This window comes from Rutilus rutilus (genome assembly GCF_951802725.1).
Source record: "Rutilus rutilus genome assembly, chromosome: 2".
Taxonomy (NCBI): Eukaryota; Metazoa; Chordata; class Actinopteri; order Cypriniformes; family Leuciscidae; genus Rutilus; species Rutilus rutilus.
In genome coordinates this window covers 18,079,444-18,092,599 of record NC_140210.1, presented here as the reverse complement: position 1 = coordinate 18,092,599, position 13,156 = coordinate 18,079,444, and the positions used below count along the sequence as shown (strand labels likewise).

The window sequence follows — 13,156 nt, the reverse complement described above, 5'->3', positions numbered from 1 at the left end:
AGAGGAGCAAAGAAACGAATGAGACTAGTGTTGGAGATTTTCCCTTGCCTCATGTAAAAGTCTGTATTGCTGTGTCTCAGACAGAAACCAGGTTAAACCAGGTCAAAGGGTTTGTGAGGATAGAAAAGTGCCTAACAAGCCCAGAGAGAGTAGATGTGTATAGGTGGTTGATACAAGATGGTACTAAAAAACGTTAATTAAGATGATGGATGGCATCGAACACTGCAGTTGCAGGGAATCATGTTACCTGAGATATTTAAAAAAATAAATAAATGGGTGTGTCCAAAGATTTTTCCACCAATAAAAAGATGTCTCCGGGAAAGATGATTCTAACAGTAACGAGATCTCGAGGCGGAGCTAAAAAGAAAAAAAAATAGTCACATTAGAAAAGTCACATTAGAAGTTGTAGGTTGTGTTTGAATAATTACGTATCTTATTTAGCTGAGGTAAATTAAACCCAATTCTCTCGTATCCTTGCTCGATGAAGAATGAGACGACCCAACGGACGGTTGAAATTTAAAAGGCTGATTTCCGCGCTTCAGGGCAATGACGAGTACATAATGTGGTCCAGTGGTTGTCCAGACACCCTTGGCACAACCTTAAGCAATGGCCCTGTACAGTGGTTTAAAGGTTGTATCAGCGATTTCAGGCCCAAAAAAGGCAGGGGGTGGGTGTTGTGAGGTTTTGTGCTCGTGCACGGCTGCACGCGAAGTCGGAGAATACGAGCGCAAAACCTCACAACACCCACCCCCTGTCGGTGATTGGTTGGAACACTATTTATTTTGGTTTTGAGTGGTTGGTGAAACCAATTGTTTTTGTGTGCAGATCTCAGAGCCTAGGCTGCCTACAGAGACGCATTTTTTATGGGGCGGGCAGCTAGCGGATCGTTAGGAAAGATTAGATGAATGTGATAATTTATGTTTGGGCCTGAAATCGCAGATACAACCTTTAATGTCACCATTGTGACAACGCTGTAACAACCTTCACCACACAACGTAGTTATAGCAACTTTTTGGCCATGTTGTTAAAACGTTGTTAGAAGGTTGGGTAAGCTGTGCCAACGTTCTGTGTTTGCTGGGAAAACTGCTTTCAACATTAATAATAAGAAGAAATGTTTCTTGAGCACCAAATCAACATGGGATCACGTGAGACTGAAGACTGGAGTGACGCTGTGCTGAAAAGTGGTTAAACGAGTGATGACGAGTGATGCTGAAAATTCAGGATAAGAGAATTCATAAGGATAAGAGAATGGTTATTCCAAACTTTTGACCAGTAGTGTATATACTTAAATATTATATTTCTGGCATCCCATAATTTAAACTGCACAATGAAGTACAGCACATCACATTGAACCTGAGTATTTACAGTTCTTGGCAAACCCTCTATGTATTAGGTACATTTATTTTTACCTGTCTGCTGCCTTTCATATCACAGATCAAGATATTCATTCAGCTTGGGTTTGTGGGATTGGAGGCATTTTTATTGTGCCATCAGGCAATCAGCGTTGTAGTAATGTAATATTCCTGCGGCTTCAGATTGGCTTCTGACTTGAAAGCAGTGTATGCCATCAAAGTACTGCAAGAGTGATTCGAGGGCAGTCAGCTGGTGTGTGTGACTGCACAAGCTCTTATGATGACACAGCTGTTTCACAATTGACCAGACTCACTGATGACAACGATGATGTGCATTTTGTTTTTATTCTGACACCTTCAATTACACTAATGCTCACAAATCCATGTTTTTATAACAGTAAAAACTCCATTCATGTAACCTAGTATTATATTGTCATGTTTTTTCAAATAAACCTGGCTTATTTTGGAATAAAACTCCTTTTAAAACTTGGATAGATAGATCTGATAGATATTAAGCAATACATAAAATATTAAATGAAAAGTGTTTCTGTTGCTACATGAAAACATCTGTGTAATTGACAAATATTGTTTCCAAACCACTTCATCTGTGATACAGTGCCCTGCATTAGCGTAGCAGGAAGCAGAAAGTGTCCGACTTCATGTCTCTGTAAAAGTCGGATCACACCATTGATCACGTGGCATTTTTACAGCTCAAGTGATTGGCTAAAAAAAATGGCTGCAAAACTAAGTGCCCTAAACAAAGACAGTAGATTTAAATTTATTTTCAAGGTATTATATAGACCTCCTTAGGTCCACAAGTGTGAATTAAAGGGATAGTTCACCCAAAAATGAAAATTCTATCATTGATTACTCACCCTCATATCGTTCTAAACCCGTAAGACTTTCGTCTATCTTCAGAACACAAAATCTTTTTGATGAAATCTGAGAGCTTTCTATCCCTCCACTGACAGCTATGCAACTACCAATTTGAAGCTTTAAAAAAGTTCATAAAGAAATCAGAAAACTAATCCATATGAATTGAGTGGTTTAGTCCATATTTTCCACTTCTGAAGAGACTCAATCGCTTTATATGATGAACAGATTGAATCTAGGCTTTTATTCACGTGTAAACATTCATCAACGCACACATCAGTTATGATAAACGGAAGCTCAGGCATGTTCGCTTGACGTGCGTGAACCAACAAGGTTCATTCTCATGTGTTACGCAGCACGTTTGAGCTTCTGCAAGAACCAGTGAGGTTTGTGCTCGCACGTTCGGTTGAGCTTCTGTTTATGTTAGCTGATCAGTGTTTATATGTAAATAAAAGCCTAAATTAAATCTGTTAAGTGATCAAGAAAATTTGGACTAAACCGCTCAATTCATATGGATTAGTTTTACAATCTCTTTATGAACTTTTTGAAGCGTCAAAGTGGTAGTTGCGTAGCTGTCAATGGAGGGACAGAAAGTTCTCAGATTTCATCAAAAAGATCTTTATTTGTGTCCCAAATATGAACGAAAGTCTTACGGGTTTGGAAAGACATGAGGGTGAGTACATGAGGGAGTAAGAAGGGTGAGTAATTAATGACAGAATGTTCCTTTTTGGGTCAACTATCCCTTTAAGAACCAGCAAATTGTTGGTTGAGTGATAGACCAATCCGTGCATAACTACACATCTTGTGCCTCAGGTTGTTGTTGTTGTTTTCAACATGAGTTTACTGTACATTTACACAGGGCTATGGTTATCCCTGCATGCTGACATTGGGTTTTTATGACAGAGAACTTCATGCAAAGGTAAAAGTAGGTTCCGGACCCAATCCTGTGGATGCTGGATTCAGATCCACACAGATCCAGCACAAATTAAAAGAATTGGAATCTAGACTTGTTGGCTAATATGTAGGCTACCCTACCAATACGCAAAATTAAACCCATACACATACAACTGGGGTTGCTTAGACACGGAATAACAGAACTGGGTCAAATAACTCTATCACAGGTGATTCTCCATTGGAAATGCTTTGCAGTCTAGGAATATTCTTAATCTGTGTCTGGGAAGCCAAGGCCTGCTCATCTGCAAATCACCTCAAATTAAATGGACTATTTTTGAATCAGCTCTGATATCATCATATTACAACAGCCTAAACCCTGATCAGTCTGCGTCCGGCGCTAAAATCTCTGTCTCATGTACAAGAAACAGCAAATCAACACAGATTCATTCAACTTAAAATTGCTGTTCATACCCCCAAAAAAATCCATACACTGTGAATGATAGCTTCCACAAAATTGACCACCTATTATGTTCCAACCATAACCACACCTAGACAGGGTCAGAATAAATCACCCCTCCTTCCACATAAAGTGTTCAGTTATTTTTATAAATAGATATGAATCCCTTGGTAGCAGAGGGCGATAAAGGCAGGACAGGTACAGATTAGTGCATAATTCTGTTAGAGGGCAGTGTAAATCCTGGCATTTTTATGTTGTTCATTCGCTCTCTAACACACTTGTTCAATCAGTTGGGTTGGATTACACAGAGTGATGTCACAACAGCATGTTTCTCTTTCTCTCTTTTTCGAGCAACAGTGGTGGGCGTTCAGATAGAACTATTTCATAAGCTTCAATCTAATACTGTACTTTAATACTTTTATTGGAGTGTTGATGATACTGCCTGCTTTTTGCCCCAGAAAAATATCTGCACCTGTTTTTAAGAAAAAAAGAGGAAAAAAAACTTTCAAAATGTTAGATTTTATGGCTAGAACAAGATTTATTTATTTATTTATTTTGCTAATGGCATAAAAGTACACATGTTCAGGGTTTATTCTCTGGAATAAAACGTCTACAAATTTTATTTTTTAAGCAGCTTTTATCTTGTTTTAGCTGTTTTACTTTTTTTTTTTAAGGGGTCATATAATGGTACATGCACTTTTACAAGTTGATTGTACTGAAATGTGTGTTGGCAGTGCCTGTACACAACCATAAAATGATACAAATCCATCCAGTGTTTTTTTTTTTTTTTTATCTCCTTATATGTTTTCACCTGTCTCAAATCAAGCCGTTCGATCTTGTGACGTCACACGGTCAGACGCCCCTCCCACGATTGTTGATTGACAGCAGCGTTTCAACACAGACCCGCCCTCGCTCGTGAGCGAGCTGTCATCATAGTCCGCGCGGTCATTGTTGATACGCTGGAGCAAAATGGCGTCTAAGCGATTGTGGTGTTCTGTTCTTGGGTGTAATAACGAACACAGCAGTCATGTTCCTAAATCCGAACCGCTGAAGATGCAGTGGCTGAGTTTTGTTTTCGAAGGGAATATTCCCCACGATCAATGTCAATGCTTTCATGTTTGCGCGAATCATTTCACACACCAGACTGCTTTACAAGCAAGGGTCAGTATAAAGCTGGTTTTGCTAAGAAGCTGCTCCTGAAAAAAGGATACCAACGTGTTCCTGCTGCACCTCCAGAAGAACTGAAGTGAGTGTAATGTTTTATTAACCTTTATATTAATATTTATATTAATCTTTGCAAATCGCTAGCAGGCTTCACGATGAATGCGGCTAAGGTTTACACTAAGGGTACATTACGGCATGTTTTCTATGTACGACGTTCTCAATATAATTCATAATCCCACGTTTATAATGAACAACGCGTTATGGTTATTGTGTTATTATTACAAACAGTGTACGCACAGAACAGAGGGGCGGGGTGAGCAAAGCTCATTATCATTTAAAGACACATGCACTTAAACGGCCTGCTGAAAACAGAGCTGTTTTTGACCAGGTAAAATGAGTTTTCTTACAATACTAATGAGAATTTTTAATTAAAGTATCTTACAAACTTTTAATTTAGACCCTAAAGAATCATATTAGCTTGTACAAAAATGGCATTATATGACCCCTTTAAGAATGATTAAATAATTTTACTAGAAAATAAAATAAAAATAATAACATCATTCTCACATATTCAAGATATATAAAATTCCATCATTTTATTTTTTATTCATCAAACATTTTGATTTTAACATTTTTACTCAGTTTGCATATGAACTTGTCATTAGATCCATGCATACAAAGAGTGGAGATGGACAGATAAAAAGCAAAATAGAGGGAGAGAATAAAAGTTTAAAAAGACAAAGACAGATAAAGCTAAAAAAAAAAAATTTAAATTTAAAGAAAAAAGTACCAGGAGGAGAGGACAGAGACCCTGAAGAGTAGGAATCCAATACTTTCATACATATTTGCTGGGGATTGTGGGAAAGCAGCAATCCAGGAGTATTGCTTTCTCAAATGGAGAGTAACAGTGGCAAACCAGGTGAGGTCATTTCAAAGCAGTAAACTCCGTAGAAACGCAGTAAACCTCTTTTGTAGAGTGTTTGTAAAGTTTAGGTCACATTTGTGGCCAGGCATTGTAGAGATATGCTGATGTTCATGGCATCATTTTGACAACGTTGTTATTCATTCTTAACTGAATTATCAACATCAGTGAAACACACTCAATATATATTTATATACAGTAATAGTGCAACAGTGCCCGCCCCCGTTTTTAGTGGCGTTGGTTCCAGAAGTATTTTTCCCTTTTATTTTTCCCATTGGGATTTGAAACAATTCTTTGTTGAAGCGTTAAACCATGAACCAAGCCAACCAGCTATTAGATGAATCACAACATTACAAACTTTTATTTACTTGAAAGTACTCAAGTACTTGAAAATCAGACAAAAAGACAATACAAGACGGTGTACTTAACAGCTTTATTGAGGGAAAGAACTACAATTCCATTAAGCATTGCAAATAACATAATCCCTTGACATGTTTCCCAGCAGAGCACTTTTGGCACAATTTGATTGCTACAATTTTCTGATTGGTGCAATTTTCTGTATAGCATCATGGGAAATTTAGTTTTCACCAGGAATTCAGCTGTTAAACTTTTTTTTTTTTTTTATCAGTCAAAATAATGCGAACAGATGGCTTCAGCAAAAGCATATACCATTGCTTACCAACCTCAGAGCTCACAACATGTCTGTATTTAAAAGTTTATATCATAACAAATGCATTTCCCTGGAGAAAAATAATGGAGTTTATACTTCCGGAACCCGACTGTTGCACTTCATATTTATCATTCACACCTTCATATATATATATATATATATATATATATATATATATATATATATATATATATATATACAGTGCAATGCATAAGTGAATACACCCATGCTAAAGTTGACTAAAAAGAGGAATAAAAAAATCATATTTTGGAAATTTAACTTAATGCCTTAATTTAAAAAATTAGGAAAAATCCAACCTTTAAGGACACCAATTTTCTTTGTGAATGAATAATGTATCGTAAATAAATAAATGTTCTTCCTTAAAATACATGGTGCATAAGTGAGTACACCCCTATGTTAAATTCCCATAGAGGCAGGCAGATTTTTATTTTTAAGTATTTAAAAAAAAAAAATTTTAGGATACTATGCATCCTGATAAAGTTCCCTTGGCCTTTGGAATTAAAATAGCCCCACATCATCACATAGCCTTCACCATACCTAGAGATTGGCATGGGGTACTTTCCATAAGATCATCTCTCAATGCAAATCAAACTAGCTTTTAGGCTAACTGAAATAAAATCATGCCAATCTCTAGGTATGGTGAAGGCTATGTGATGATGTGGGGCTATTTAAATTCCAAAGGCCAAGGGAACTTTATCAGGATGCATAGTATCCTAAACAAAAATTTAAAAAAATACTTAAAAATAAAAATCTGCCTGCCTCTATGGGAATTTAACATAGGGGTGTACACACTTATGCACCCTGTATTTTAAGGAAGAACATTTATTTATTTACGATACATTATTCATTCACAAAGAAAATTGGTGTCCTTAAAGGTTGGATTTTTCCTAATTTTTTTAATTAAGGCATTAAGTTCAATTTCCAAAATATGATTTTTTATTCCTCTTTTTAGTCAACTTTAGCATGGGTGTATTCACTTATGCATTGCACTGTATATATATATATATATATATATATATATATATATATATATTTTTTTTTTTTTCAGACAAAGATACTGATATAAAATCATTACACAAAGTATGTTTTATAATATAGATTTGTTGATATAATCACTGTAAATATTAAAACAAGAAATTCATACATACTTACAAGTACTTCTGACCAATGAAAAAAGTGCTTTATAAAAGACAATGATAATAATTTCCTGTTTGTTTTAATTGTGTTGAGGCAACAAATCACAGTTTCAGGGCTGCATCCTAACAACATATTTGGTTATCAGTTGTTATTTTTTCTAAATCAAGTTTGCTTAGTTGTGTTCTCTTCACCTCACCTGCATATACACTCACGCTGTTCACACAGAGTCCACCTTGACCTGATTGTTGTTGGTCATGAGTGGCGAAGGTTTGCTCTTGAGTCTTTCTTGCGCTTCATTTGAACTTTCCCCGAAAAAGATCCTCGCAGTACATACTGACACCACGATGCGCTTATATTCGCGACGGAAGTTCTGGTTCAACACTCCATAGACGATTGCATTGAGGCAACTGTTAAAGTATGCCATGAAATAACTTGCCACAAAGAGCCATTCAGGTATTAAAGGAACCACACGCTCTGGAGAAATCGCTACCGCCAGCCCGATGAAGTTTAATGGTGCCCAGCACACGGCAAAGAGCACAAAAACAACAAACATTGTGACGAAGTTTCGTATGTCGTGAGGCGTGAGCTTGGGGCGATTGTCAGGTTTGACTCGTCGACGCACCTGTATGACAAGAACCCAAATTCGTAGGTAACAGTAGGTGACGATCATAATCGGAAGGATGAAATGGAAGAAGACAACGGCGATTGTGTACGCCGAGCTCGCTGACTGCTCGAACGTACAGGAATAAACCCGCGGGTCATACTGCAAGGAGCCCACAAACAAGTTGGGCACGATTGCGAGCACCGTCAAAGCCCAGATTAACAGTACGTAGCAGACTGAGTTTTTGTCACTGTAGAGCTTGTCATACTTCAAGCTGTGGCATATATAGCAGTAGCGATTAATTGCGATGCCGGTGATGTTGAAAATGGAGCCGATTACACTGACGCCCATCAGGAAGCCGCTAATTTGGCAGTGCATGTATCCCAGGTTCCAGCCCTGGTTAAATATGGAGGTCAGGACCAGTGGATATGGGTAGATGGCCACCACCAGGTCCGCCACTGCCAAACTCACCACAAAGATGTTACCTGAGGGACAGACAGAAAGAGAGAATAAAGGGTAAGGAGTCGATGACTGCATCCAAAAGCTTAGACAGCTTACATGTTGGCTGTAAAAATCTCTTTTTTTGAGATTTTCAACTTAAGCAGTTTTGACCAAACACAGAAAATTGTATTATTCAAGTGCATAAAAAATAGAGGTTGGATTTTTTTTTTACAGACAGGCAATGACTTTACAGGCAGCGTTTGTGCATTAAAGGGTTAGTTCACCCAAAAATGAAAATTCTGTCAGTAAATACTCTCATGTTGTTCCAACCCCGTAAGACCTTCGTTCATCTTCGGAACACAAATTAAGATATTTTTGATTAAATCTGAGAGCAGTCTCACTCCTCCATAGGTTTCTAAGGGAATGAAACTTGCTGGCCCAGAAAAGTTATTAAAGAGATCGTTAATATAGTCCAAGTGACTACAGTGGCTCATTCTTAAGTTTATCAAGCGACGAGAATACTTTTTGTGCGCAAAAAAACCCCAAAATAACGACTTTATTCCACTATTCATTTCCTTCTCTCTGGGCCTCGAGTGAGTTCACGTAGTGTTTTAGCGCAGCGCGTCTGTGTTGCACGTCACCACGCAGGCTCACTATTGGCCGACGCTTGTCATGTGTGTGATGCGTGTGACGTACAACACTGACACGCTGCGCTAAAACACTACGTGAAAAGACTCGAGGCCCAGACTTTTTGCACAAAAAGTGTTCTCGTCGCTTGATAAACTTAAGATTGAGCCACTGTAGTCACTTGGACTACATTAACGATCTATTTAATAACTTTTTTGCGCCAGCAAGTTTCATTCCTTATGGAGGAGTGAGACTGCTCTCAGATTTCATCAAAAATATCTTAATTTGTGTTCCGAAGATGAACGAAGGTCTTACGGGGTTGGAACAACATGAGGGTGAGTAATTACTGACAGAATTTTCATTTTTGGGTGAACTAACCCTTTAAGGTTCTTCCTGAAACGGATTTCGGACAGATTTCTGAGGCAGCATAACCGTTTAATGATCTACAGCAGAATAGAGAGCTTTGGTGATTATTTTAATACAATACACTAGAAATGACATGAAAAGTGAAAAAAAAAAAGAGTCAAACATTTTCATTTACACAAACTGACCACTAAACGCCATTTACAGATGCCATTTTTATAAAAAAAATTTGCTTTACTGTCACAATAATCGAACACACAGAAATGTGGAATATCAGGCAGTGAAGGATACGTCTATGCTGACTTAAAAAATCAATCAGGATGTGCATTGTTGCCTTCCTACCTCCGTATGCTGCCTATGGAGGAAGCATTTTTCAGCTTTCAGAAGCAGCCTACATAGTAACACATTTTTTTTTTTTATCAAGTAAACAGAATATGTTTACTAAGTCTTTCAGGAGACCTTTTATTGCCCCATTAACATATGCATGAGCCACACTCCAAACATTTGCCTCCTTCGATCCACAGAATGCACGCTCTATAAAGGAGGGTGCACATGTGTGTTTAATGTGAGAGTGTGCAATTATTAGTTTCCCCCATTGTGTGGATGGTTAGGCATGGCCTATAGCTGATGAATGCATTAGTGAAAGAACATGGGAGGTTTTAATGAATGCACATCTCTAATTGCCGCCAGACACAAGGACTTGACATTGTGTATAAAGCTGAAATAATTAACTGACATCGAAGAGGGAAACACTAAAGGCAGTTGCAGCTGAGCTGTACTCTGTATAGCTCCCTTCTCTCTGAAGATTGTTTAAGAAAACACATGTGAATGGCAACACAGAGGCTTTATGTCTCATTCATGAACACAATACCATATCTGGAGTTATTGCATTACAATAGCACTGGATTCAATTCACAAAAAGAGAACTCTTTAATATGTAATTTATCTCCCGTAGACAACAATGAAACTATTTGGAAAGCAAAATTTTCCTCAGATTCTTCTACTGAGCTAAATACATGAATAGTCTCACATGCTTCATAAGGGACCAGTTTACCAAGATACCAAAGTCTGCAATCATCAACCTGGACCATCTAATGCTTTTCTTCCTGTTCGACAATTGTCTGCTTTGTGTCTATATCCTAATTCAGGGGTTATGAAACTGGAGTCGCCACAAGAGGGTGCAATGGAGTTTGCAGAAGAAAAGCCAATTATTGAGTTTTGAAACACCATTATAATGTCAATATTTTCTCACACAGTATAAATAGATCTTTGTAGATGAATATTTTTTCATGAACATCTTTGTACATGCAATTATACATTTTAGGAAGGGGGTCACTCACAAAGAGATCACATTTATTGTAAATAAAAAGAAAAAAAGTTGCTACTTAAAAACAACTGTAGAGTACTTAAACTCTCATTAGGGTAACGTCACTAGAGTGCATATCATCTTTAAGGTGGATTTGCAGTGAAAAGGACTTATTTGACTTTGAGACAAATCTTCAACAAACCTGTCCTTGTGTGTCAGCTGTCTTGCAGCCCCCTCGCAACGTCAGCATGTGACAGTAGTGTTGTCAAAGTGTAGAACAGAAGCACTAATTTGCGAGTAGTGGCAGTCGGTCTTGACGATTAGCTTGCAGTGGCCTAAAGCAAAGCTGTCACTCAAACATCCCCTTGAGCACACCGTTGACATGTCATCCACATAGGGGCACATACACAAACATTCTCAACATCTGCACAAATACCATCTATGCTTTTCAGGCAAATAACCTTGGCTGTTCTTAAATACCAGACGTCATTTCTTAGAGCATCCTCCTTGGAGGCAGAATACAGGATATCATGTGGCATATAGAGGTTCCGCCTCCATTTCTTCTATACTTACAAACTAATGTAAAGCTTAAAGGGTTAGTTCACTCATCACTCATCGAGGGTCATTTACTCACCCTCAATCGCGTCGTTCTAAGCTTCAAGATCATAAAGGAAGATATTTTGAAATGGCCTAAATTTTTTCTTTCTTTCTTTCTTTTTTTTGTGTTTATTTTAGAGAATGTGAAGCTAATGTCACCCCGTGTTGAGTTCTGAGTAACTGATTTGCTTATATGTCATATTGGGAGGATTGCGCTGCCTTTCTGCTTGGGACTTTAGGGCAGTATTATGATTTTCTGTGTCGCCATTGTATAAAAAAAGTTGCTGCCGTACATTTTTAAGTACAATCAACTTGGATGCTTAAGTCATTTCAACTTAAATTACATTAAGCTGACTAAATACATGAGTTGAATCTTGTATAACTTGTGAAAAAAAGTTGCAAATTGCTTAAGTTATTTTGATGAATTAAAGCAACACATGTTGTCATAACTTATTGATCTAATTTATTTAATTTTTGTTAGAGTCTAGGTCATTCATGCTGCATTGAGAATTGCCATAGTAACTCATATCATCGTTCAGGGAGAATGGACAATGTAATACATTTTTTTCACCTTTTTTACGTTTAAAACACCAAGGCAGGAGGTGACGTCGGATAGTAAATCTACTAATAATGTCACTGATTAATAAACCCACTGCCCATCACTCAATAAAATAATCACATTGCTGAGTGTTTTTGAAAGTTTTCTATATTGTTTGGTTTAATAATTAGCATTACCTTTGCGGGTATGACTCTCGCTCGGCTTGTGAATTAGCAGAACTTGCACGCAGACACTTCAAAACTGTTCACAATCTTTTATGGATTTGATTTTGGTTGTCATTTGTTGAAATAAATACAAAAAAAATAGAGTGTGATGGTGTCTGTCCGCTGATTGTGACCCTCTCACAATCAGTGGTCTGATTGACCAGATTCTCCTCCGTGGCCATATGGGAAAGTGAATATTTACAATGACGAAGTTACATTTACACGTTTCCAACAAAGAAGAGCTTGAAACTGCAGTGAACTGTATGTTTAGGTACGGTTTTGTAGTTTTTGAACAAATGTATGTAAAGACTTTTTTTTCCTCAAAAGGCATAAAAAACATCTTGTTCCACAGAAGAAAGAACGTCATACAGGTTATGGAATAACATGAAGGAGAGTTGATGATCACAGCATTTTCATTTTGAGGTGAACTATCCCTTTAGAGATCTCCTATCTGAATCTAAACATACACTTACCCATGGAGACATTCAAATGTTCACAAAACAAGTTTGTTTTGAATCTCAATACCTCGAATGGAGCCATTACAGGTTAAGTCTTGATGCACACTGACAGCAGAGGTTACCTGGGTTGTCTCCATGACAACTTCACTGGTGCACTCAGCTTATTTGTGACTAAGAGGGGTAGGCGATGGAGACAAGGCAGCCTTCATTCTTACGGACGGAAGGAGGAATGGAAGAAATCAAAGAAATGCCCTTGACAAAGTCAAACTGTCAAGTCCCAAGGGAATGTAATGCCATCGGCCTAGCTTTTCTTCCATTCCGCAAGTTTGGGTTATCGAAGCGATTAAGGTGTCACTCAAAGCATTTTATTTAGCTTAGAGGTTGATAGGACTCTGAACTTGTTCCAGTTGGGTCCCAAACTCTGAAATGTTTTCCCTTGTGGGATTTCAGGATGTGAGTGGTACCCAGACTGACAAGTGATGGAAGAATATTACCGGAAAGATATGAGACT

The 13,156-nt window shown here is 37.7% G+C and overlaps 1 protein-coding gene across 1 annotated transcript; it reads right to left on the bottom strand.

Moving 5' to 3' along the window:
- Positions 1–7,408: 7,408 nt before the first annotated feature.
- Positions 7,409–12,369, bottom strand: LOC311279188 (melatonin receptor type 1A-A-like; the record flags this gene model as incomplete). Its single annotated transcript, XM_084390507.1, has 2 exons — positions 7,409–8,576; positions 12,330–12,369. 2 exons carry the CDS (start codon positions 12,367–12,369, stop codon positions 7,708–7,710), a joined length of 909 nt encoding a protein of 302 aa, XP_084246633.1. The 3' UTR covers positions 7,409–7,707.
- Positions 12,370–13,156: the final 787 nt, after the last annotated feature.